The following is a 27,350-nucleotide window of genomic DNA, read 5'->3' on the forward strand; positions in this document are numbered from 1 at the left end:
CGGAGCTGGCAAAGAGGCCTTTTTCCAGGGAATGATTCCAGTTGGCTCCCATAAGACCAACTCAGCAGCTTCATTTGCACAATCAGTGGCAGCATGCCAGCACTTTCTTTGCCAATGAGCATTTTCTCACTGACCTGCTTTTGGAAAGCATTCTGGCAATTGTTATCCCCTCGGTATATAACATCCATTTGCTATTTGAATGACCTACGTTCTACATCAGATGAGTTTCATAAGAAAACATGGCAACACCTAACATTTGGGCAACTAGAAAATCACTTTGGGATTCACAAAGTTCAAGTTAGGTGCAAAGGATCCCTACACAATAAGGCTACGTTTACACTGCTGAGTTTTTGCACAAAAACTTGGAGCGCCTGTACTACAAGTGCGTTTTTGCACAAGAAAATGTACAGTACAGGCAGTCCCCGGGTTACGAACAAGATAGGGACTGTAGGTTTGTTCTTAGGTTGAATTTGTATGTAAGTCGGAACTGATACATATTGTAGGGGAAACTCTAGCCAAACATTTCTCCCACACCTCACTTCCCTCAGTCCTTTATTCTCAAGCTGAGGTGTCTGCTGAGAAAAGCGTCTCCGCGTCTCCCTGGTCTGCTGGGGGGAAGCAGCTAGTGCAGGGCTGCCTCACCCCGTTTGTAAGTAGGGATCCGATGTAAGTCGGATCCATGTAACCCGGGGACTGTCTGTACATCGTAAGAGAGGGCGGTTTGCGCAAGAGTTATTCCTCTTTCTATGAGGAATAAGCCTTTTTGCACAAGAGCTCTTGCACAAAAATGTGTGTGTGGATGGCAAATGGGTTTCTTGTGCAAAAACAGCCTATCGGAAAAAGCACAGGTGCTCCTCTGATGGCCATTCTGTTAATGGCAATCAGAGCTTTCTTGCACAAGAGTGTCCATGCAGTATGGCTGCTTTCTTGCGCAAAAGCACATAGCTTTTGTGATGTGCTTTTGTAGTGAGGACGCTCTCTTGTGCAAGAACTTTTTGCGGAAGAGATCTTCCACAAAAAGGTTCTTGCGCAAGAAGGCTGCAGTGTAGACATAGCCTGAAAGAGGAGAAACAAGCACTTAACGGTGATATATTCACAGAAGGGTTACTTGGAACATATGACATAGGCACAGTATGGGTTAAATGATACAGCAATGTGCAAATCCCTGATGAAGGCTAAATTAGCTAAACAGAATGTGATAATCATTGCAGCCTGTAATACCATGTATGCCCAATTCTAGGCTCAGGCTAGGCCCAATCCAGCTCCCACAAACCAATGGGAGTTTTACCATTGTATAATTGTGGTGGTTCACAGACAGTAGAAGGGACGAGTGTAGACTATTTAGATGATCTTAGCTATCTCTCTCCACACTCTTAAGTTAGTTTTGAATTTCCAGCCAAAATGATTTTTTAAAGAAGCCTGTAACATTCACTTAAATTTATCACTTCAGGAAAAAGCCTTAACTCCACTGTTGAAAAGATTTGCTGAGAATCTATGACAACATCTGTAGCTCTGCCAAGGCCACAGCACCCTCTGCTGTCAACTAAGTTACGTTCACAAAGAATTAGTGGTCAGGTAGCACTTTATAGACTAACAAAACATGTAGATGGTATCGTGAGCTTTGGGGGGCACAGCCCACTTCTTCAGATGACTGGAGTTATGAGTAGGGGATATGAAAACTCGAAATAAATAGGAGAAGGCAAAGGGGGGGGGGATAGAGAAAGACGCTCTGTCTCCCACCCCTCTTCCTGTTTACTGGAGAATGGGTGTTAGACCAAAGTAGATAAAAATCAAAGTCAGTAGATAGATTGCTAAGGCAGGAAGGACTAACTCAGCTACCCCCTGAAGCTCAAAGAATTAATGAATCAAGTCTGCTCATGAATTTTGCCTTGACAATGTTTCGATCAGATCTCAAAGGTAGAAAGACTCCCATTAATTGATGTGGGCTGAGCTGGAACAATTCAGTGGCTTTGAATCTGGCTCAAAGATGCCTCAGAAATACGGTCTGTAGGTCAAGCATATTGTAACTATTTCTGGAATAGCTTTAAGGTGCCCTGCTTAAAGAATCATGAAATTGACAGACTGAAGTCAATCACCGCAACTCACAATCTTTCTATCCGAAGGGTTTCCTGTAGCACTTCTCACCACACTAGTATGTACAAATAATACAACAATTTACCTACAATGCTTGTTTTTGCTTTAGTTTAATCTGCTTTTCCAAAACATTTTTATTTTTGAAACAAAGCAATGATTTAAAAACAAATGCATTTCAATACACCAGATATACAATGAGCATCCCCATTCCGCTAGTTTTTATTTAATGTTTATTTTCTTTCATTCTTTATAACTTTACTGCCTTGCAGTCAGCTACCCAGCCTACTCCTACATACCCAAAATTCAAACAAAGAAACCCGGTTATTCAAAAATGGGAAAGGGCGCAAGTAAGGATTGAGGTAAGTTACTGAATACCCAAAACCTGCTTCCAATGAATACACTGTCCATGGAGGTGACGACCATGCCAGTTAAAATCACGTCTTTAAGGGGAACATGCTGATAGTTGCTGTGAATTCTACTATTTAAAGTGGGGGAGAGGGGGGCCTGGAGAACCTATGGCCCAGGGGCCAGATCTGGCTCCCAGCTTGCCTGGATCGGGCCCTTGAGGTTCAGGGCTCTGCCTCCTCTCCCCCTGCCCTGCCCCGCCCCGCCCAGCATCAGGGAGCTGGCGCTTCAGCCCTGTGGCACCCTCTGCCCTGCCCTGCAAGGCTGGGGCACCGGCACCAGCTCCCTGATGCTGAAGGAAGGGAGGAGCCCTGAGCCTCACAGGCTGGAGTCAGGCAAGCTGGGGCTGGATCTGATCCACAGGATCTGCCTGGTGGGGGAAGGAAGCAGCTCCATGTGTTGCTGCTCCTCCTCCCCCTCTCAGGAACCAGCAGTGCAGCAAACACTGCCTGGAGGCTTTTCCCTTCCCGCTCTGATTGATCATAATCACAGCAAATAGGAGCAGCAGGGGACATGGCGCCATGTACATCCCCAGGAAGCTGCGCCAGTTGAGCGTCCCCCATTGCCCGGACACCCAAACCCCATCCCACCCCTGTACCCCTCCTAACCAGACCCTCCCACCCTCAGCTTGCTCCTGCACCCTACTGCCCTCCCAGACCCAGCAACCGCCAGCCCACTCCTGCACTCCCTCTCCTATCCCACACCCCACATCCCCACTCCCCAGCCCAACACCCTCACTCTGTTCCTGCACCCTCTCCTGCCCAGCCTGCTCCTGACCCCTATACCTCCCACACAGCCCTCCCACCCCCAGTCTGCTCCTGAACCTACCTCCTGCACAGCTCTCCTACCCCCAGCCCACTCCAGCACCCTACTGCCCTCCCAGAACCGACCCCCAAACCACTCCTGCATCCAGACCCCACACTTGGAGCCCCCTCCCACACACTGAACCCCTCATTTCTGTCCTACCCGAAACCTTGGAAGGGGCACAAAAATCTACTAGTTTGGCCCCCCTAGACTCTGACGTGCAAGGGGAATGTTTTTTTTTTGCTTCTTACTTTTCAGTGGCCTCCAACCCAAAAAAGGTTTCCATCTTTGATTTAAAGCATAAGTAACAAGGAAAAAAGAATTATTTAGTATGATAATACGGAGGAATAGTAGAAAATTAAAGATATCAGGAAAGATTTCTTGACATTGAGTTCTGTTTGATTCCACAATAGTCTCCCAATGGAACTAGTAATAGCCCAATTGCTTTAGACATTTAATAAACTAGGCAAATGACTACAAAATGTAGTGTTATGCTTCAACAAGGGGAAGAGCTAGATGATGCAACTGGTCTTTTCCACCCAGGGTTAGACTCAGTAGAGCCGTGAGTTCGCATAAAAATTATATTAATAGCAGCCGCAAAATATATCAGGAGAGAGATATTTGAATTTAAACTGGTGCTTAAGTAGCACAGTGATGAGTAAAGAGCTGATTTGCTGGGAGTTCTCATCCACTTCATAAACAGTTGATTTTAAAATAAATTATTTTTAAAATTACAAAAATAGAAATATTTACTGTTGTTAACAGGTTAAAATATGTATTTTTGCTAAATTGTTAAACTTCAGTGTTCTCATGTTATATTTTGTGGGACATCAATGAATTTATAAATGAACATTCAGTGCAATATGTGGATAATTTAAACAAAAAAGCAATTGCCAATTTATGAGGAACATGATTTCTGATCGGGGAACACAACACTCAGGCACATCTTTTTCTATCTCTGCCATCAAAAACTCTTCTAAAGATTAGTTCTTTGTCCTTTTACAAGCCGCCCTCGGATCATCCAAATATCCTAAAAAAAGGAGAGAGAGAGAGAAAGACAGAACAGTTTATTAAGCAGAAAAGGATACAATGTTTGTTTCTGAAGACAGCAGAAGCTGTAATTTTCTCTAACTTACCTATATATTTAAAAAAAAAAAAAAAGTACAACATCTACAAAATTACTGATCTCTTCAAAGCCACAGGCGCTGCAAATTAATAAATTATAATACAACAAAAAATGGTAAAGTCAAACAAAAATATTGAAGATCACAAAAAAGATGAATTCATTTGTGTGATTTATATGAATTTTATGATGCATAAAAGGCAGCAACAGGAAGAGATACATGAACAGCACTACACTGAAATTACTAAACCAAAACCAAAAAGCTGCCACATTTAAAAATAATGTTCCTGGCAAGCATCAGCCTTATATTGCAAATGGAGCAAGATAGATGACAGGAACAAAAATTCTTCTCATTTTCTTGTACACATTATCTTATGCCTCCTTAATGCATCATAAATTGCTCCTAGCTGCTCTACAATTTAAAAAGCATAGTGGGGTTCTCAAAATCCATCTACTGCTGTCAGCAAACATTATGTAGGCATGCAATGCTACAGCTTTTGCAACACACAAATATCAAGCAGAAAAGTGATTTAAAACAGAATTCAGGGGACCAATAACTGCAAATAGGAATCTTCACACTTTTTACTTTAGACAAACAGCAAAGAATGCCTGTTTATCACAATTCTTTATGACAGCAAAGAGACAATGGTGCCAACTAACAAGATAGCATGAGGGACGTCCTGAGCTTCAACTGCAGTTCTGATAACTCACTCTTGCACTGGACAAGTCATGCAACCTCCATGCCTTACTTCCTTATGGGAATGGAGGATGCTGGAGGATTAGTTAGTTCATGCCTGTAATGCTTTGAAGATTAAAAGCAAGCACTAAGCATTCTTCAGAGAAAGTTTACAATCTGGTTAAAACTAAGGATGTGAAGAGGCGGGTAATTGGGTAATCACATAGTCGATACAATTTGTATCGACTTCCTGGTTAGATGATAGGCCCTCTATTATGACATCACCCTCGTGAGGTTTTTTTATGCCCTTTTATCCTTACCCAGAGACTTTTAACCAGTCTGCATCCTATTTCCATCTCAATCTCAGTCAAAGTGTATACATTTTGTAAAACATAAGGCAACGCCTTCTCCCTTTTTTCCCCCTGTATCTTTCTATACCAATATTCCAATCAAGCATATTATCCCAACAAGTCTCAATGATGCCAACTATGCCACAGTTGTGTTTATAATTAGCATTTAGAGTTCTTCTCATACTTCTCTCAATATACAGATATCTACAATACAGATTTGAACCCCCTTTCCAGTTCTCTCCATAATTTTTACTGAAATGTGGGCTTTGGTGACCTGCCCTCCTCAAACCTAGTTTAAAGCCCTTTTCACTTGGTTAGTCAGACTATATCCAAATGCAATATAATCACAACAGTTTCAATTATTTTGGTAATGTATTTAAACTACAATGCAGAAAATATTCACAATAACTATACAGCATTTCCTAAACACATGAAACTTAAGTTACAAATACTTGGTAGCTGTCATTCTAATTATAAACCTGACTGGCTACTTTGGGAAGTGCTTGGTTCCAACTGTACTGACATTTTATTGACTTTTTGATAAATTTTTTGTTTGCCCTCAAAGTCTTTTTTTTTTTTAAATGAATAACTAAAATAGATCCTAAACTATAGTCTAATCTCATTGTGCAACACTTGCATGGGGAAAAAAAGCAAGAACGCACATAGATCTTCCTAGCTGAGGATTCCCGGATGTCATTTACAATATTGCTTCTTTGCACCACTCTGGCAATGTAAAGGAGCCTTTACATGTGTTTTAAGCTGTTGAGGGAATTGACTAAGATGGGAACAATTAACTAGCAATAGGAATGTTCAACTACCAAGGCAGGTTGTTACATTTCTGCTGTACCTTGGGACAGAGCTTACCTTAAAAGCCCTACTCCTCCATGCTTGTCTTTTACTTGCACACACAGCTCCACCTTGGTATTGGTTTATGGCTTCCTGCACATATGCATGGTGTGCATAGCCCTCCCCGTTTCATCTCTGCCAACTACCTCAAACACTCAAAACAGATGTGCCAGATTGCCCTCAGATTTTTTTGCTTCACCTTTTTTTGTGAGGAAGCAAAGAAATCTGTGGGTTATATGAATTCTGCACCAGTGCAGTAGCACAGAATTCCCCTAGGAGTAAAGGTGAAATATACACAACTAATTTAGATGTAAAGTGCTGTCAATTTGAGCAAGCAAACTGGAGAATCTGCTTGTTTAAACAACCAACTGTTCCTACTCAAAATATCAGTGTATAAACTAGTAATTCAGGAGTCAAAAGCAAAGCAGACTTATGCTTTGCAGATAAATATTTTTAAAACCTGTCCCTATATACTTAGGTGCCTAAAGATACACAAAAGCATCTAGAGAGATTTTCAAAAGCACCTTGGTGCCTAGCTCCCATTGATTTCCAATCAGAGTTAGCAACTTTTGGAAAGTCCAGTAGGTACCTAGGTATCTTTAAAGTATATTGATTAGCGGTTTAGAAATGCAGTAGATCACAGCCTGGAAGTTTAAGGGGCACCAAAACCCAAGTGATAGTAGGTTCTAATCCCCGCCACTGGTCACCCCATTGTAGAAACCAGATTTTTATGCTGCAGATTCAAGAACAATTTGTGCATTAAACATTCTTTGAATGGATCAGTACACACGGAACATCTCCCATGCATCCGATCCCTCAAAATACCCCAAGTGATTACTATTGGATTATATTAAATTGAGTCAATGTTTGCAATCAGATATGTGGATTTGGTACTCATTTCAAACAGGAATCTCTCAACAACTAAAGACATAATTCTGCACTAATCCTATAACAATGCACTAATCTTATTATTGTTCTGAACACCGTAGGCGTTCAACCTATTGCAAACAAGTACAAGAAAATTGTATCTGCAAATCAGGACAGCAAGCACCATCCAGAAGTCAATGTGCCCTCCGTGCAGTCCACATGCAACTCAGAACAGCTTTTCTAATGTATTTTTAGGTATTCACCCACACTTTCAATCACAAAAGGAGTGTGGCTAGCAATATGAAATCTGTAACCACGCTGCCATATACTGGATCACCTCATTAGCATCATCTCTATGATCTCTCAAAGTAGCTCTGTGATTCCACACAAAAGAGTTAAAAACATTAAAGACAAGTGCTTTAATAGAAAGGTGTGACGAACTATCTTCCCAACACAATCAAGATTGTTTTCTCTGCTTAAACCCAGGATCATCCCTGCATAAACCCAGTGTTATATATGGTTAGACAGATCAAAGCCATTAAAATTATTACTAATTTATTTAATAAAAAGCACAAACTCTTACAAGTAAGCAGTAAAGAGATATTTATAAAAGTAAAGATAACTAACCCCTTGTGTAAACAGGGTTAATGTGTAAAACACTATTGAAAGATACCTTTAAACTTACCTTCAGGGTGATAGGCATGTTCACACTATATTTTCTGTGTGCAATTTCTAAAACTTCCTTCTCAATGTTTTCTTGACTGGTTCCCTTGACCTCAATATAGTGGCAATCTGCACTAGCATAGTGACAAGATATAGCCTGCATGAAGAAAGTCAGGGGTAAATCACAGCACAGCTCACAAATCAATACATGTCACTGTTCAACAATTTTTAATACCCCACTGACCACCTTAAATGCAAATATCACTGTTGTAAACAGAAAATATTTAAATTTGATTCTAATGCTTTTGGATATGCTCACTAAAAAAAATAATCTTGCTAGACATTCACATGGAAAATTTGCACTGTAACATAAGCTTAATGAATCACTGTCTTCATCTTCTCCTCACTCCTGCAGTGAGGTCAAAGCACTCAAGAAGTGTTCATGAAACTAATTCTTCTACAAAATAATTTTAACACCCAAGGAGTTAATTTACAAGTTCAACACTAGCAACTTAGGCTTGAATAAAGATATTAACTGGTTAACGCACTACAAAGACAACTTCCCAGCCGCCTTTGATATTTGCATTTCCAAATTACATATTGTGAATTAAATGCATCCAGCCTGACTTAATTAGCTTAATTATAACTAACACTGGTCTTACAATTGACAGATATCAGCAAAAGAAGTTAAATATACTCTGGTCACTGTAATTTCCAGTCCAACTCCTCTGATGAAGTGGGTTTTACCCAAGAAATCTCATGACCCTTATAAATTTGTTATGTTTCTAAGGTGCCACAGGACTGCTCATTGTTTTAAAAGTTACAGAATAACACAGCTACCCCTCTGAGGAAGGTTCTTATTTATGTGTTTATAAAACCAAACACTTTATAACTATTGGTACAATTCACTAAAATGAAATCAATGTGCCAGATTCTCAACTAAAGTACATCAGCACAATCCCTCTGTATTCAGTATAGATATGCTGATGCACGCAAGAAAAGTTTCTAGTACAAGGATATTACTACTACCAAGCTCATCCGAGAGATGCAAGATCAGCCCCCTCTTTGTAAGTTCTTTCTCTAATTCTACTCTCAGTAACTAGACCGGGCAGCATAACTCCATTTAATTTTTCTGTTGTACGCTATGCCATCTCTAAATGTAATTCATAATTAAATTATGTTGTTAATCAGATTGCAGTGGCCTCTGGTGCTCAGAAAAGAGAATGACAAAAAATTCATTCCCAGCTTGTCAAGGCAGAGGAAGAGACCTTGGGCAGAGGCAAACAAACAAGAACAATCCAAAATCATCCACCAACATGGTTTTAAGGTCCCAGTTAAGGAATGCACACTTAGTCACGTCCCTGAGCCAGGACTGCAATATATATATATATATTTAGGGGTACATAATTTTTCAAAATTATAATTCAAGATTAAGTATCATTGTAGCAAAGTTACATAAGAAAGCAATAAAACCAAAACAAAAATTAAGATTACAAAAATATATTCATATGCAAAAGACTATAAAATCTCCACAAATTTGGAGAGGGGGGGGGGCGTGCGTTAGTGTTATGCAATCTGCTTTAAAACAGGTTCAATGACTAGAATTTGCAATGGCTTCCTACCTTCCGAAAGCCTTGAGTTCTGTTCATTCCAGAGCCATGAATCAGCAAAGGATGGAAGAACACGGTGTCTCCCTTCTCCATAACAAGGTGAACCCTAGGAAGGTTTTTGTTGTAATCACGCACCCCATGGTACATCTTGTTAACGCCACCCTAGAAACACAGTGTTCTTCATGGAATAGTTATGATTATTAAAACTACTATATCTTAAATTGAACAAAACCATGCACTGATCAGCTCTATTTCAGATAAGAATTAAAAGTTCTGAATATGCCTAAGAGTCTACCTATTAACCTTTGAGTCCTCTCATGCCTAAAAGTTTAAATCTAGCTCAACTGCTAAGGATATGTCTGCACTACATTTCAACACCCATACCTGGCCCATGCCAGCTGACTTGGCCTAAAGGGATTGTGGCTTAGTAGACATTTGGCTCTAGGACTCTACAAAATGGGAGGATCTCAGCCCCAGTCAGAACATCTACACCAAGCTGTGGGTTTTTAACTACAATGTGGATATAAACTAGGAATCAGAATGTACTTGCTGCTTTTCAGATCCTGATATCTAATCTGAATTCCTTGAAAAGATAAACAGGATAAACAGCCTTACATGACCTTCACATTCCATTTTCTTCATTTTCTTTCTTTTGACCTATAAACAGCTAACTAGTCCCTATGAAACGTTCATTCATACAACTATATTTGATGCCGTACTATATTTGATTTGTTTTCTGCTTCTTATTTTTTGAAATTCTATTCAAATAATAAATTAGAGACTATCTTTTCCTCATTGGGGAGAAAGATAGAAAGCTTCGTGCAGAATCCTTGCTTAAGTAAAAAGGACTCCATTTATGGAATTCTGTTAAGTAACAGGGCTGTCAATTAATGCATATTAACACCTGTGATTAACATAGGTCAAAATTAACACATTAATTTTTTAAACACACGTTAATCACAGATGTTTCCGTGGCGTTGCCCCTTTGAAACGCCATGGCGGCATTTCAAAGAGGCAGAGAAAAGCAGAGCCAGGGTCAGCTGGAATCCCCAGTTCACCTGGCTCTGTGCAGTGCTGCCCCTTGCGCTGCCCCTTTGAAACACCTCGGCAGCATTTCAAAGGAGCAGTGCCGCACAGCTGATCCTGGGCTCTGCTTGTGCTGCTCCTTTGAAACACTGCTGTGGTGATTCAAAGGGGCAGCACTGCATGGAGCCTGGGGTCAGCTGGAGACTCCAGCTGATCCCTGGCTCCCACAACACTGCCCTTTTGAAACACTGCGGTGGTATTTCAGCACAACGCAGAGCCCAGAGTCAGCTGGAATCTTATTGTTTAACAGCGTGATTAATCGCGATTAATTTTTTTAATAACTTGACAGTCCTACTAAATAATCCACCATTCAATTTTGTCCTAAAATCACCATTCAGGCTTAGACCGTAATCATTCCGTGCTTTTCAGCACATTAAACTACCCACATCTTCCATGCTTACTTATCAGTTGCAATGTGACCTACGTTCTCCCATTTCAAATTCAATTTGTCTATTTTGTTGATGATTGTATGCTTCCAAGTCATCCCAGGACTACCCCTTGTTGGATTTTTGGCTTCCACCTGAAAGCCACACTCAGTAGTAGGTTATGATCCATGCATGACACACACCCTAGCCATTAAGATCTGCTCTTACAAATTATTTGTAACAGAGACCTTGCTTTAGCCATCTTCCTGACCTCATTGTTTATTTTTTTTCCTCATAGCTTACTCCTAATATCCTCTGCAAGCCCTTATAATGAAATGCATCTTACTTTGGAGCATCTGTTTTCTTAAGCTGCCAAGTTTCACTGCCGTAAGTTGCTATGGCTGCAGTAATGGCTGAGCAGACACTTAGTTTTGTATCTAAGGATATGGTATTATGTTTCTAAATGTTCCTACGTTTACCGAAGGTTGCGTTCGATTTGCCGATCCTTATCCTCAGAGCATGTACCAGCTCGGCTTATTGTGTACCAAGACATTTGAATCCATCTATCCCCTCTAGCAGTTTATCATCAGTTTTTATGTTTAAATCCGTATCTTTACTTGCCATGGTTTTACATTTCTTTACATGGAATCACAGACCTACCTTCCCTGAAGAGCAAGAGGTCCCAAGCTTTAAAAGAACAGTTAGTGTGATGGAAAGAGCTTGTTAATGTGATGGAAAAGGTTTGTTTTTTATAACTGAAAGCTTCCTGGACACACATGCAGTGTTTGACGTGCATTTGTTACATATGTAATTCAGAGTTCCGAACCTACCACAAAGAACTCTGCTACATTTGTGTTCGAACCTTTAAAAAGGGCACTGACCCAGAAATAAACGACGTCTAGTACCACAGCTTTGCAGCAAGGTCTCAAAGCTGTTGTTAAGGAAGCACTCTCCCATATTTCAAAGGCTATGATTTTGGTCTTAATAAAAACCATGAAACATTTCAGCCAAAAGCAATTTGGTGTGCAACTGAAAAAGTCTACTGAAGTTCAGTTGGTCTTTTTCTACTTATACTAAAATGAGAAAAATAACTTTTTGCTTTGAGAAAATGTTCTGTTCAAGAATATTACTCAGAAAAAAACAAACCCTTAATTTTAAAGCTTCAGCCTGTAAATCGCTCTAATGAGGGATGAACAATTTGCTAATATATAAAAATATTACATGCTATTTAAATTGATATGTGGTGCTGCCATTTTCCTTAAGTACCCGTTTGTTTTCCTACAGTAGAATCTAGGGTGTTAAAGGCTCCATATATGCTAACAAAGGTGAGTCAGGTATACTTTATTGACCATCTTCTATTGGTGAGAGAGACAAGCTAAGCACAAAAGCTTGTGTCTTACCAACTGAAGTCAGACCAATAAAACATATTTCCTCAGCCACTTTGTTTCTCTAATATCCTACTACTGACAGGGCTACAACACTGCATCCCTATCTGCTAAACAGCTTGACAGAGGTTAACAACCTGTCCAAACTTTGTGGCAATGGAGTGCTGGGGAGAATATCCTCAACCCTCTACAGGGAACTGCATAGCCCTTACATGACCAAACTCCTTTCCATCCCCAAGTTTAGACTCTCTGACACACAACTAAATGCTACAAAATAACAACAGGGAGCCACTAACCAATCACAAAGCTTTGGCAATATTTGCACCTGGATGAGCTCCATCCATTGCCCTACTGTGTGCTGGACTGACTTAGGATAGATTAGCATAGTGAACAGCTAGCTTGTACAGCTGCCAAAGGGTTGTATGAAGCACACATATTACAATCATTATTACCTCTGATTGCAGTAGCACCCACCACAAGCGAGGCACTTTCCAAATACAGAGGAAGTCAGGCCCTGTCCCCGTAAACATACACTGTCATCTACTTAAGCATGGAGAAATCTCAGAGACATGAAAAGGTTTTGACCAAGAAAAAGAGAATATTCATAATTGCCTTGTAAAACTTTACTAATTTCCACAAACTCTGTTTCAAACCAAAAACAAACCCCCTTGTCCCTGCCAACTCTAAAATGCAGACCACAATAATCCCTCATGCCACTCTACCTCCCAGTCTGGGTAATCATGTTGCTTCAGGGAACCCTTGTGTGTTCCTGGCACAACAACCAGGCAGCCATTGCTGCGGTCTATCATCTCCATGGCAGTCCAGGCACACACAACAAGATCTGCAGGCCGGAATGGAAAATAATGCAAATCCTGATGCATGGGATGGCGAGAGCTCTTCTTGCCTGGAAAAAAAATAGAAAGGAGAGTTTGAATAAGAAAAAAATGTAATTGTTTTAAACTAAACAGATTTCTCACTGTTCAATACCCTTGAGGAGACAGAGTATGCTGCAAGAACTAGTTTGCTGCATTTAATCAAAAGAACAACTGTATTCAGGACCCATCAGAACAAACACTGAAATCCATTTTATTTTCACCACATTACTTCTGCCTTTGCTGCTTAGTTTTATTAACTCTTTTTTTAATTGTAGTTTGTGCTATTGAAAGCCATTTAAGGGCTAGATCTTCCTCACACAACTGCCCCTTACCAGAATCTGGAGGTTTATTTATCAACATCGTGTGCATGGCCATGATGTTTGGCCCTGTGAAGCACTCAACGTATTTTAGGATCTAGGGTGAAGAACATATGTTAAAAAAAAAAGTGAGATGTTTATGTTGCAATATATATTACAAGAAAAAAACTGATCATAGCAGCATGTAGGACAAGTATAACATTTTAAACTACAACTTTTTCCTGCATAACTATGTTAGCTGCAGTACGATGAGGTGTGATTTATGATCAACATAACTACACTAGCAAAAGCCTCTAGAGTAGACACAATTACAGCACAAATGCATTTTTGTGGTTATAGCTTACCTTACTCAGGGGAGGGACGTGGGATTGGAATAAAATATGTGAAAGCACAGTTTTGCCACTATGAATTTCATCCACGCTAGAAGCACTTTCAGTCTGTCATACCAGTATCACTGAACCAGTAATTAGTGCAGGCCTAGCTGCAGTGTCTGCTGCTATGAAAGTGACTAAGAAAAAATGAACTCACATACACTTCAATGTCTCAGACCTGCCTTGAGCAATGACAGAACTACAACATTCTATGCATTTACCTGTGCTTTTCTAAATTAGTCTGCAAGATAAGTGTCCTTTAAAAAGCAACATTATCTGGCTTTAGCTTGTGATGTGCAATACCACCTGTCTACAAAAGGAGAAGATTTATTTATACAGCTGCACATCAAGTAGACTTACTTCTTTTCCAAAAAAATCACTTCCATATACCATCAGCCATTCCCATGGATGCACATGTGGAAGAGCAATATGAGGAACAACAAAAATAAACATTTGCAAGGATTATTTCATGCTAAGAAACAAACTTTCTAAACTGTACAGTAAGGATTTTAGATAGCAATTAATTGAATAGTCGTGTAACCACATCAAACATTATCAGTTACACAACTATTCAACAGTCCTCGGGAGCAGGATGGGCAGCCAGTGTGCATCCAGCCTGCTTGCAGGGAGCCCCTGGCTACTCCTCACTGCTGCCACTGTATGGGTATGTCTACACTACAGCGTTAATTCGAGTTATCTTAATTTGAAATAGTTAATTCGAATTAAGCTAATTCGAATTAACACGTCTACACACAAAATGCAGTTCGAATTAGCGTTTTGCTAATTCGAAATACTGCATCCACACTCAGTGGACACTGATTCGGATTTAAGGCTGGCCGGAACCAGGTCAGGGGTAGGGCATCGGGTCAGGAGTGTCTTTGTGTGGCTGTTGCCCGGGCTCTCTGATGCTTGTGCTTAAAGGGGGACAGACACACACACACACACACACCACGAGCAGCCGGTTCCCAGGTGTCCCTGCTTGCTTGCCTGCCTCGCTGAGGGACAGCGAAGCATTTGTGTCTCGGAGTGCTCTGGTTGCCCTCACTCGGGACACCATAGCACTCTGCAACATGGAGCCGGAGCTGCCCCGGGCACTCTGGTGCTTCTTGTGAACCTGTTGCTGCGAGCCTGGCTGCACTTTCTGCAGGCTGCCATCCGGGAGGTCCACTGGAGGGGCTGTCAGTATCCAGGAGGCCCTGCGGGAGAGCTTCCACCCCGAGGAACACTCAAAGCCTCCCTGGTCTGCCCCACTGGAGGCTAGTGCCTCATTCCTCCCTCATGTCCTTCCACTTACCCCTCCCCCCAACCCCGCTTCCTGATGTCAAATAAATACATGTATTTTCACGAACACAAACTCTCTTTATTTAACAAAATTGGCGGGGGCAGGATGGGGGAGAATGACACTCTGGTGAGACTGGGGAAAGGAGGCGAGAGAGGGGAGAAGAAAGGGTGGGAGAAGGGAGGGGGAAACCTGGGAGGAGGGAGCTGGAAGGGGGAAGCAAGGGGAAGAAGAGGGAGGGGAAGCTCAGGGCTCAGGGTCTCGCCAGACCACCTTGATTTTCATGCAAATCTGCTCCTGGGATCGCATGTGGCCTTTGGTGGCCAGGCTGGCAGCTATCCTGCCATAGACGGCCGCATTCCTCCCTCTAGTATGGAGATCATGGATGTTGGGGGCATCCCCGGCCCCAAACCTGAGTAAGGTCCACCCTGATCTCCGCCCTGGACCAGGAAGGTGCCCGCTTTCTCCGGGCCCTGGCAGGCTCCTGGGAACTGGCAGACTGCTCCTGGGGAGCGGTGGAGGGCTGGCTGCCAGTGGCTTGCTGGCTCATGTTTTGGGGCTACTGGGTCAGAGGCAGTGACTGCTGGCTCTGGGCTGGCAGGCTTGGAGCTGGCACAGACACTGTGGCCATAGACTACCCCTTTAAGGGCTCCAGGGAGGGCGGGAGAGGGAGAGGAGTGTTCTTGCTTAAGGCTAGAGGCCCCCCTATTTCAAAATAAGTGTCTACACAGCACTTATTTCGAATTAGCTAATTTGAGTTTGATGTTACTCCTCGTAGAATGAGGTTTACAAAATTTGAATTAAGCGCCCCGCTATTTCGAAATAGCGGTTTGCCTGTGTAGATACTATTAAAGTGAATTTGAAATAACAGCTGTTATTTCGAATTAACTTTGATGTGTAGACATATCCTATCAGAGGCAACAGAATGGGTCAGCAGGCGGGAGCCGATCCACAAAGGGAGCCAGTTTAAAAACCAGCTCCCCGTGCAGACCAGTTCCTGCCTGCCACTTCTGATACAGAGGCAGCAGTGCAGGGCAGCAGCAGTCCCAGTCTGCGGGGGGTCCGAGCTCCCCACAGAGGCTGTGCCGGCATCCCACGGAGCATCCTCTGTCCGCAGCAAGTCTAGGCACAGCAGCATTCCCTGCCCGCTGCGAGACAGCAGGATGGAAGCAGGGAAAAGACGGAGCCAGTGCTCAGGGGAACCAACTTTTAAGCCGTTTCCCCCACTAACAATGCTTCCTGCCTACCCCGCCACCTCCATGGGAGGCAGTGGGGGGGGGGGGGAGGCAGCTCCATGGAGTTGGCACACAAGAAGAGCTGGCTTAAAAGCTGGCATCCCGATTGTACTGGCTCCTGCCTCCCCCACTTGCTGCCTCTGATACTGAGGCAGCAAAGGGAGTGGGGTTGCATGTAATCAATAAGATTAACCAATAAGCCCAGGCTTATCAGTTAATCAGTATTCAACTACGCTATGACACTACTACTGTACCATGCCTTAAATTTAGCTGCCTCTAGATGTCTAAACATGACAATTCAGTAGGTTATTCCGAGAACTCACAAAGATCCTTCTTGTTGTTCTAAGAAAAAATATATAGGAAATAATTTCAGTTACTTTACATGGGCAACTACATAAATGTATGCCAAAATTTACCCTTTTTACCTGTGGCAAGGTACAATATCTGAAGAGCTCTTCATCTTCCTGAAAATCCTGTATCTTAGTAACTGCTTTTTGATCTGGAATAAACTCTGACTTAGCAATGGCCACATCCCTCATTATGATTAAGCCAGGCACTTGTACTTCCTTTTTACAGATCTTTGCAAACTCATTTCTAGGGAAAAAAAACTCCACAATTAAAAACTATTTCAGCACAAATTCCCACCATTTTACTATACAAAAACATTTTGTTTAAATGAAGTATTTAAGTTATTTGTTAATAACATGCTTCCCTCTTGGGAGAGACAAGTTCATTTTGTTTCAAAAAGCCCCTCAGCATTACTAAATATTAGCATGATTGTGTCTAGCCAAATAGCTATTTTATACCTGAAACGCTCGATGTCTTCACCAGAAACCAGGTTTTTAATGAGTATATAACCATTTTCATCATAAAAGGACCTCTGCTCTGGAGTTAGGAGGTTATTATCAAGGGTGTAACTACAAAAATAAATAAGAGAATTATACAAGTATACAGTTGGGGAGAGGGTAGGGGGATGGGAGAGAAGACTAAATGAAAAGCAATCAGATGAGAATTTTCTAAGCAGTGACCTGAAAGGAAGAGTACAAAGTTTAAATAAATTCTGTTATCTTATTTGCTCAACAATTATCTCCAGAATCTCAGTAATTAATGTAGATCAGAGCAAGCCTCAAAACATAACAAAAAAAATCCTAAATATGCACAACAGTGTCTTACAATCTACTGTTTTTTCTGACTACTTGATGTTCGCAATCTAAAATGGAGATAATTATTTTCTCAACATGAAGTTTTTATCTTGAGTAGAAAAAAAAATTCATACAGTAATTTTTACTATGAAATAATGTTTGTATATAGCACCAGAGATACACATGACAGTTTATATAAAATACTAGAAGATTTCCCCAGTGTTGCTTGGGTCCTTAACTCAAATAACCCCAGCTTTCTCTCACCGTAGCAGCTTAGGGCCAAGTGAAAAGCACCTGTCCATGGATACTTCAGCTGGCACAGCCAGGAGAGGGATGCATGTCCCTTGACTGGGGGACAGACACACACATACTCAAATATATAGCAGATAGCCGTCCCTTTCTCCACTCCCACCTCCCAAATGGGTTACAGCTGTCAATGGGCCCCTTGCTGCCCCCCGGTGGTCATTATACAGCACAACTGTCCCTGCTAGCAGAGCCCTCCCTTTTATTTTATGAGAAAACATCACATTCCAGGTACATCCCATTGTCCTGGCACAACCAAACCCTTACTTGCTTTATATTATGACAAGAGGAAGCAGATCAAACTTGGTTTAGGAGGAATTCTTGAACAGACAAACTCACTCACAGAAAAACTCTCTCAAATATACAGAATAGTAATAGAGATGTAGCCGTCTTTTGTTTCAAATATACAGAAGATATAGAAATGGACCAGTCCTCAGAAATGTGCAGTTTTGGATGGGACAACATGACAAGATGTAGGGCAAGATGCATACCATATGCCAGGAAGAGACATGTATAGGAAATAAACTCTTCAAGTTCCTTCATTTCACAAAATACACCTGTACTTTAATCCTGTTGAATACATTCAATACAGGCAGTCCCCGGGTTACGTACAAGATAGGGACTGTAGGTTTGTTCTTAAGTTGAATTTGTATGCAAGTCAGATCTGATACATATTGTAGGGGAAACTCTAGCCAAACATTTCTCCAGAGCTCAGTTTTATTCTCCCACACCTCACTTCCCTCAGTCCTTTATTCTCAAGCTTTATTCTCAAGACCCTCCTTCCAGCCGACAGCGGGGGGTGTTGGAGCTGCCCAGGGGCGTCTGCGGGGCCAATGGACCCAAAGCTGGTGGGGCAAGGTGCCTCCCCCACTGTCACTGCCTCCTGTGGCGCGGTGGGCGCTTCCCCTGCGGCGCTTGGGGCAGCGCCGGCTGAACCGCCTGTCAGGCAGCGCGTCTCGGAACAGGACCAGGTACCTACCCAAAATAAACCCAAGGACAGGGAATAGCAACACAAGTGAGGGATGAAAAACTGCAACGAGCATTTCTCCATTGAGTGTAGCGCTGAGGGCTGCAGATAGACATGGCTATGGGACACCTTAAAATTTCAAGTTGCTGCCTTTAAATGCCGCAGCCGCCCCCCATTGCCGCCGCCGCAGCCCCGGGGAGGGGCTGGAACGTTCCCCGCGAGCGGCGTGCGCCAGGCTCCCCGGCCAGGGGACTCTACAGCGCGGAGCCCCAGCGGCAACAAAAATGTCGGCGGGTGAAAAATTTAACCCGTCGCCTGCCGGCCTCAGCGCGGAGAGTTTTTTAAAGCGGCCCCGGCGGCGCTTCGCATCCCCTTCCCCAGCCCCTCCCGCGGCTGGGCTCCGGGGCTGGGGCCAAGTGTGCCCAGTGCGCCCCGACTGGCCGCTGCAGCGCCCGGAGGCCGCAGCCCAGCGCAGGGCCGGGTGTTTAACGGTGGAGGTGGATTCCCCTTTAAATCTCCCCGCCTGCCCACCCCCCTCCCCAGGTCTCCCTCTTACCGGCTCACTCCTCGCCCTCCCTCCGCCTCCTCCCGCGAATGGGACTCCCAGCCCAGTCCCACAATGCACCGGGCATGCCGGGCTCCCTCAGTGCCTCATGAATGGAAATTCCGCCGCCAGGGCGCAGCTAGTGCGGGGTGCCTCTCCCACTGTCGCCGCCTCTGGCGGCGCGGGGGGCACTTCCCCCCAGCAGACCAAGGAGACGCGGGGCTAGCGCTCCTCCTCCCAGCAGACCAGGGAGACGCGGAGCTAGCGCTCCTCCTCCCAGCAGACCAGGGAGATGCGGAGCGGCTTTTCTCGCCGCGGAGGATGCAGGCGGAGGGACCGCGGCGTGTCTCGGCGGTCCCACTGCCCGCATCCTCCACGGCGAGAAAAGCCGCTCCGCGTCTCCCTGGTCTGCTGGGGGGAAGCGCCCCCCGCGCCGCCGGAGGCGGCGACAGTGGGGGAGGCACCCCGCACTAGCTGCCCCCCCCCCATTCGTAACTAGGGATCCGACTTAAGTCGGATTGATGTAACCCGGGGACTTCCTGTACATTACATGATTATTCAGCATAATTGTTTTTGTGGAAAGGGGGTGACTGATCTTCAATATTCTTACTCATAGAAGCAGTGCTTATAAAAATAGACCCTTGAAATCAAACTATTCACATTTTCAAAACTAAGCTCCCAGTTACTTTATTAAGTCTAATTAAACAGCAGAGAAAGTGTCCTTGCAAGATTTGAAACCATGAGGCCTTCTAATCAACATGTGCATTATGGAAGACAAGAAAAGATACGGAAATAAGAATTAAGTTTATATACAGATCAAATTTAATAGTCAAAACCAGAAAAATATTACTTACTGAAACTCCATTGGGTGTTTAACAGAAGCAATTTGTGCTGAAGTGGGAAATGTTGTCTAGAGTCTAAATTAAGGAAAATAATTAGTATAATAACTGGAGTATCAGATCTGAAGTTGCTTTGGAATTCCAGAATCTGATACTTTGTTGTAATCCAGGTTAAATCACTAGAAATATATTTTGCTTTTGATAATTGTTGCCCATTTCCCCCCTAGAATCCACCTCCCACTTCTTTTGTCCTCTGCTACTAAAAATAAAGGTTTCATGTTAGTCTGTTTCAGCGAATACAACAAGGAATCTGGTGGCACCTTAAAAATTAACAAATTTATTAGAGCGTAAGCTTTCATGAAATACAACTCACTTCCTGAGATGAACAAAGTGAAAAAAAAGGTAGATACATAGAGATGGGTGTGTAACATCAGTGCTAATTAAATCAGGGTGGATGTTGCTCACTTCCAACCAACAGTAAAGAAGTGAGCATAGCTGAAGGGCAAATTACACTTCTGACTGTTATAAAAGTCCACAGGGCCCAGGAGGCCTGGCACGGGGTGGCAGCAGGGGTCAGCATCCTGCAGTCACTACAGTGGGAGTTGGAGTGAGCCAGCAGCCTGTTCCACTCTGCCACCCATCACCCACCCCAATGCATTCCACTTGCGGTGGTGATCCCGGGGCTCAGGAGAGGAGGTGCTGTTTGGTAAAGCAGGGGACAGAGAAGGTTGTCCCAGATCCTGCACCTTTGGTACCGGAAGGGATTGCCCTAGGTCCTGCACCCCACTAGGGACAACCCTGTCTCACATTATTACCAAAACAGCAGCATATGTGCCTTACTTGAAGCAGCTGATGCAACAGGGCCAGGCTGCCTTTCCCTGCACTCTCCAGACCAAGTACAAGGCAAAACATCTGATCCTTCCCTTCGCAAGCATCTCCTGGTACAGTTTAACCAACTCCTAGCATAGGCATACAGGGCTGGACTCCTCTTAAGTAACCATTCTGAATGCTGGATGTGGCCCAGCAGCCCATCCCTGCCTGAGGGCACCACATGAGGAAGGACCCTACCTTCTGGGATGGGAAGTCAGATAGGGAGAAAGTCAAAACAAGTACGCCTGCAGTTTATCTTCCTTTTAAGACAGTAGTCTTGTCCTGTCTCAACTTCATCCTGTATCTTAGGTAGTAGATTTCTGTGCTAGAGTGCTGACGGTTCAGGGTTCAAACCCTACTAATAATGCATAATGGGTTTATCTGGTTGGGGGTTTTTTGGTGGTGGGGAAGGGAGTGGCATGGGAGTTCGAATTTGTGTGTCCAATTGGTTGTCATCTTTTTCCTTTAATGAAAAACACCAATGAAATTAGATAAAAAAGCTTGCATTCAAAGAAAGGTTGCAGAGTCAAGCACTCACAGGTTACGAAAGGCCAAATTTATGGTTCCCTATGCACCTTACTTGTGCTTCCTTATGCAATTATATTATGATACACTTTATTGTACAATTCATTCCTCCCCCACCCCAACCACACAGAGAATCCCTACCTCACTCAGTGCAAAGGTTAGACTCACAAGGGGACATAATTAAAGTTGCATCGGCAATAGTAAAATGGGCATTTCCTAAATAAATTTCCTTGTGTAGATTTTTTTGTATTCAATATTGAATATTATATTCCAGCTTTTGAATTCAGGTCCCCATGAGAAATCTTCTCATGGATCATCTCTATCCTTGAAAATCCCCAATATTCCACTGTTTGGCTCCACTTTGTAGACCCTCAGAGAGGCACATAGAATGTTAACATTCAGTGGGAATTTGTCAAGAGCACTGGATTTTGCCTAAATAGGATTAATTTTAAATAAATATAGCTGTACAGGATTTAAGTGTCACTTTTTTTTTTTTTTTTTTTTAAAGACGGCCCCTCCTACAAAACTGTTCTCTCCAATAGCTTACTACAGCATTTGTTCAATACAGGCAGTCCCCGAGTTGCGCGGATCCGATTTATGTCGGATCCACAGTTATGAGCGGGGCTTTTCTCGCCCCAGGAGGACACGGGCGGCGGGACCGCCCAGATGCGCCGCGGTCCCGCCGCCCACGCCCTCTGGGGCAAGCAAAGCTGCTCCGCGTCTCCCTGGTCTGCTGGGGGGGAGCCCCCAGCAGACCAGGGAGACGCGGAGCAAAGCCGCGGAGGACGCCGGCAGCAGGACTGCGGCGTGTCTGGGCTGTCCCGCTGCCCGCGTCCTCTGCGGCTTTGCTCCGCGTCTCCCTGGTCTGCTGGGGGAGGCCCCCCCAGCAGACCAGGGAGACGAGGAGCAAAGCCTCGGAGGACGCCGGCAGCAGGACAGCCCAGACGCGCCGCGGTCCCGCTGCCCGCATCCTTCGCTGCCCGCATCCATCCTGCTGCCCAACCCCCCAGCAGACCAGGGAGACGCGGAGCAAAGCTGTGGAGGATGTGGGCGGGACCGCGGCACGTCTCGGCGGTCCCGCCGCCTGCGTCTCCCTGGTCTGCTGGGGGGGGCGCAGCTAGTGCGCCCCCCCCCAGCAGACCAGGCTTTTCTCGCCGCCGACACCTGGGGTAGAGCAGCTGGGGTGCTGAGCAGCTGGGGGAGAGCAGCGGCTGAATCAGGACGCCTGGGGCAGAGCAGCTGGGGTGCTGCCTGGTTGGTCCAGTAGCACCGAGGAGCAGAGCTACTGGACCAACCCAGCAGTACCCCAGCTGCTCTGCCCCAGGTGTCCCCAAGTCAGCCGCTGCTGAAACTGATCAGCAGCTGATTCCAGGAAGCCCGGGGCAGAGCAACTCTGCCTCGGGCTTCCTGTAGTCAGCCGCTGGTCAGTTTCAGCAGCGGCTGAATCTGGACGCCAGGTCCAACTTACATACAAATTCAACTTAAGAACAAACCTACAGTCCCTATCTTGTATATAACCCGGGGACTGCCTGTACAAACTCAGAGGGAAAAGTGGCACCTAAATGATTAACAACACTTTTTCAGCACCTGTATTCTTAAGGGACATTTTTGATCTAAGTGTTGACAAAGACCAACCTTGCTTAACTTCTGCAATTTGACAAGACTAGAGCCTGATGTGATTTAGCAGCAGGTACATAAATTAAAGGATTTACTACACACACAAAAGACACATGCATGCATTGGCATGTCCATCAATATCCGCTCACAGTTAGGTCAGATGGCCTCAAGGCTATCTGAATCTTTTATGACCCTGGAGATGTATGATGTCACTACAGAGTGGCTCTGCCATTTGAAAGGAATAAAAAAAGAGAGAATGACATTTTCAACCTTTTAACCATGTGCAAATCTCCTCAGAAGTTTACAAAAGAAAAGAATTGTACACACAGCTAGTCCCAACCTATTTATTTTTTTATTATCCTACATTTTCCTCCACCTGTTTTTCTGGGTCATATATTTTAATTCTAAACTCTCTGTGGCAGACTGATACATTTCTATATACTGCCTATTATAAAAGGACTCAAGCCTACTTTAGTCCTATATTTAACATATGTTAGCTTTACTTATAATAACAATAATAAAGAAAATACCTATAGCATTAGGTCACCCAATCTATACGCAGCAGATGCACAACTGTTCCCTACAGTATGTTTGACTGTCTAGGTTTAGAATTTAGGACCAAATTCCTGATGTTTCTTGCTATCAGAAAGTTTCTTCTGATTTCTACTTACATTTTCCATTCTTAATTTAATTAAATTTCTCATATGCTATCCTAAATACTTACTATTCATTCCTGGTGTTTATATCCTTTACATATTTGTAGATTTAAGTCCCTGTCAATGAGTCTCTTCATTAGATTATTACTCAAAAAATTGTTGCTGTTCTCCCAACTTTTGCTGTGAAATTAGTTGCATATTACAGCCCAACTGCAGAAAAAGCTAAGTATTTTACACCCGATAAGTTACATAACTCGTTCATACCTTAGTTTCCATATTTGTAAAATGGAGATAATAATTAACAGCCTTCACGCAGTCCCTGGAGTCACTAAGTTGAAATACAGCACATACAAAACAAATCACTATGAAAGCGTCCTTTTATCCCGTTCCTGCTCTACATCTTATGTTTTTTCAATCTCCTACCTTTTACATTCACCTCCTGAGAACTTTTAAAATGTTTTTAAAGGACCCATTCAGAAATACAGAACTTACATAACCTATCACCTCTCTGTGTTTGCTTCCACCTGCTGCACTGATATATCTCAGATTACAGTGTTTGAGAGTCACCATTAAATGTGAGGATCACAGAATTTAGCCCCCCACAAACTCTTCAGAAATACAGGTGAAAATTTAACACATACACACCTCTTTCTTCTCCAGACTTGTGTGCACAAACTAGCATAGGAAGCTGTCTCAAAAATGGGAACTAATTTGTATATCTACCTAATGTTTATACACAAATAGGTATAGAGCACCTTCAAAAATCTAGTTTTAATTTAAAAACCAATTCCAATATGATGTCAAATGGGAACACCGCAAAGAATAGTAAAACTAACATTTGCCCCTTAGGAAAGCATATCAGGTACAAAGGCCAACTCTGGCAGCTACAGGACTGGAGTTTCAGACAGCAAGCACAGGAAATGTATGACCAGAATAAGGCACAACCCTTTCCCTGTAAAACAACTCTCTGAAGCAACAAGAATCTGCAGAGAGATGACTGCGAGGTAAGGACAAACGTACCAGCCTGAAGTGACTGGTAGAATCAGGGCTACTTACTTACCCAGCCCCCCAGCATGCTCAGCAATATACACAGAAGGAGACATGATCCCCACCTCGCAGCCTAATAAAATCACAGGGCGAAAAAGTCACAGTGTCGGTATGTTCTCCAGGCACCTGATAAGACCACCAGGCAGCCCAGGGAGATTGGGAGGGGGGCGGGTAGGAGGAGGGATGCAGCTCAGAGAGCTGGGGGGGGGGGGGGGGTTGGTAGGAGGAAGGATGCAGCCCAGAGAGCTGGGGGGGGTTGGTAGGAGGAAGGATGCAGCCCAGAGAGCTGGGGGGGGGGGGGTTGGTAGGAGGAAGGATGCAGCCCAGGGAGATGGGGGGGGATAGGAGGAAGGATGCAGCCCAGGGAGATGGGGGGGGGGGGTAGGAGGAAGGATGCAGCCCAGGGAGATGGGGGGGGGGGGGGTAGGAGGAAGGATGCAGCCCAGGGAGATGGGGGGGGATAGGAGGAAGGATGCAGCCCAGGGAGATGGGGGGGGGGGTAGGAGGAAGGATGCAGCCCAGGGAGATGGGGGGGGGGGGTAGGAGGGAAGGAGCCCAGGGAGATGGGGGGGTAGGAGGAGGGAAGGAGCCCAGGGAGATGGGGGGGGTAGGAGGAAGGATGCAGCCCAGGGAGATGGGGGGGATAGGAGGAAGGATGCAGCCCAGGGAGATGGGGGGGTAGGAGGAAGGATGCAGCCCAGGGAGATGGGGGGGTAGGAGGAAGGATGCAGCCCAGGGAGATGGGGGGGTAGGAGGAAGGATGCAGCCCAGGGAGATGGGGGGGTAGGAGGAAGGATGCAGCCCAGGGAGATGGGGGGGTAGGAGGAGGGAAGGAGCCCAGGGAGATGGGGGGGGTAGGAGGAAGGATGCAGCCCAGGGAGATGGGGGGGGGGGGGGGTAGGAGGAGGGAAGGAGCCCAGGGAGATGGGGGGGTAGGAGGAAGGATGCAGCCCAGGGAGATGGGGGGGTAGGAGGAAGGATGCAGCCCAGGGAGATGGGGGGGTAGGAGGAAGGAAGCAGCCCAGGGAGATGGGGGGGTAGGAGGAAGGAAGCAGCCCAGGGAGATGGGGGGGTAGGAGGAGGGATGCAGCCCAGGGAGATGGGGGGGGGTAGGAGGAGGGATGCAGCCCAGGGAGATGGGGGGATAGGAGGAGGGAAGGAGCCCAGGGAGGTGGGGGGGGGGTAGGAGGAAGGATGCAGCCCAGGGAGATGGGGGGGTAGGAGGAGGGATGCAGCCCAGGGAGATGGGGGGGGGGTAGGAGAAAGGATGCAGCCCAGGGAGATGGGGGGGGTAGGAGGAGGGAAGGAGCCCAGGGAGGTGGGGGGGGGGGTAGGAGGAAGGATGCAGCCCAGGGAGATGGGGGGGTAGGAGGAGGGATGCAGCCCAGGGAGATGGGGGGGTAGGAGGAGGGATGCAGCCCAGGGAGATGGGGGGGTAGGAGGAGGGATGCAGCCCAGGGAGATGGGGGGGTAGGAGGAGGGATGCAGCCCAGGGAGATGGGGGGGTAGGAGGAGGGAAGGAGCCCAGGGAGATGGGGGGGTAGGAGGAGGGAAGGAGCCCAGGGAGATGGGGGGGTAGGAGGAGGGAAGGAGCCCAGGGAGATGGGGGGGGGGGGGTAGGAGGAAGGATGCAGCCCAGGGAGATGGGGGGGTAGGAGGAGGGATGCAGCCCAGGGAGATGGGGGGGTAGGAGGAGGGATGCAGCCCAGGGAGATGGGGGCAGAGGGGCAGCCCGGACACACGCGGGGCGGGGACGCGGGGCCCATGCGGGGCGCAGGGGGCAGCCCGGGACCCGCACCCGGCTCGGGAAGGATACGAGGGCGGCCGCGCCCGGCCTGGGGCTGAGGTGCCGCAGGATCGTGTCCAGCCGGGCTGCTGCCGCCGCGGCCTTCTCCATGACGCCGGAGGCTCGCGCCGGAGCGGGCGCAGGGAGCTGTCAGCGCCACGGGCCCGGGGCCGGAGTGTCGCGCCGCAGCCGGGAGCCGCCGTTGGGCCCGGCCCTCGCGGGGGCGGGGGGGGCCAAGCCACTCCCTCAGTGGAGAGTTCCGCGCGGTCCGCGCATGCTCAGTAACGGCGGCTGAAGCCTTTCCCTCAGCTGGCTGCCCGCCCCGCCCCCGGGCTCTGAAGGGGGCAGCCCGCGTGCAGACGCCAGGTAGGAGGGCAGCAGAGTCCGCGGGGAATGCAGGAGGCTGGCGGCGCTGCCCCACAGCGGGATCGAAGTTATCTCCCCTCCTCCCCTCCCCGTTCCAAACAGGGGAACACCCCAGAAGATGCAAAACCTGGAGACCTGAGAATTTGGTCATCCAGGTTGCTGGGATCCTATGGTAACGGTTTGATCTTGCACCAAGTCCAGCTTGTTACATTTTAATAAAAGCGGCGAGGAGTCCTGTGGCACCTTATAGACTAACGGAAGGGTTGGAGCATAAGCTTTCGTGGACAAAGACCCACTTCGTCAGATGCATGTGAAGTGGGTCTTTGCCCACGAAAGC

At 45.6% G+C, this 27,350-nt stretch overlaps 1 protein-coding gene across 1 annotated transcript; it reads right to left on the reverse strand.

The window, feature by feature from the left end:
• Window positions 1–2,187: 2,187 nt before the first annotated feature.
• On the reverse strand, window positions 2,188–26,910 carry PHYH (phytanoyl-CoA 2-hydroxylase). Its single transcript, XM_075926025.1, has 9 exons — window positions 26,678–26,910; window positions 20,162–20,217; window positions 17,158–17,268; window positions 16,777–16,945; window positions 13,482–13,563; window positions 12,997–13,178; window positions 9,451–9,600; window positions 7,851–7,985; window positions 2,188–4,333 (listed from the first exon to the last, which is right to left on the reverse strand). Exons 1-9 carry the CDS (start codon window positions 26,756–26,758, stop codon window positions 4,280–4,282), a joined length of 1,020 nt encoding a protein of 339 aa, XP_075782140.1. The 5' UTR covers window positions 26,759–26,910; the 3' UTR covers window positions 2,188–4,279.
• Window positions 26,911–27,350: the final 440 nt, after the last annotated feature.

Source organism: Pelodiscus sinensis, chromosome 1 (genome assembly GCF_049634645.1).
Source record: "Pelodiscus sinensis isolate JC-2024 chromosome 1, ASM4963464v1, whole genome shotgun sequence".
Classification (NCBI taxonomy): domain Eukaryota; kingdom Metazoa; phylum Chordata; order Testudines; family Trionychidae; genus Pelodiscus; species Pelodiscus sinensis.

What these genes read in the sequence shown, in the direction of transcription:
- PHYH (XM_075926025.1), bottom strand. Translation starts at nt 26,758, where the DNA reads ATGGAGAAGGCCGCGGCGGCAGCAGCCCGGCTGGACACGATCCTGCGG. An exon ending in GAAGACATCGAGCGTTTCAG is followed by an intron (nt 16,946 to 17,157) that starts GTATAAAATAGC and finishes TTTTTTCCCTAG; the next exon opens with AAATGAGTTTGCAAAGATCT. An exon ending in GATATTGTACCTTGCCACAG is followed by an intron (nt 13,564 to 16,776) that starts GTAAAAAGGGTA and finishes TCTTCACCCTAG; the next exon opens with ATCCTAAAATACGTTGAGTG.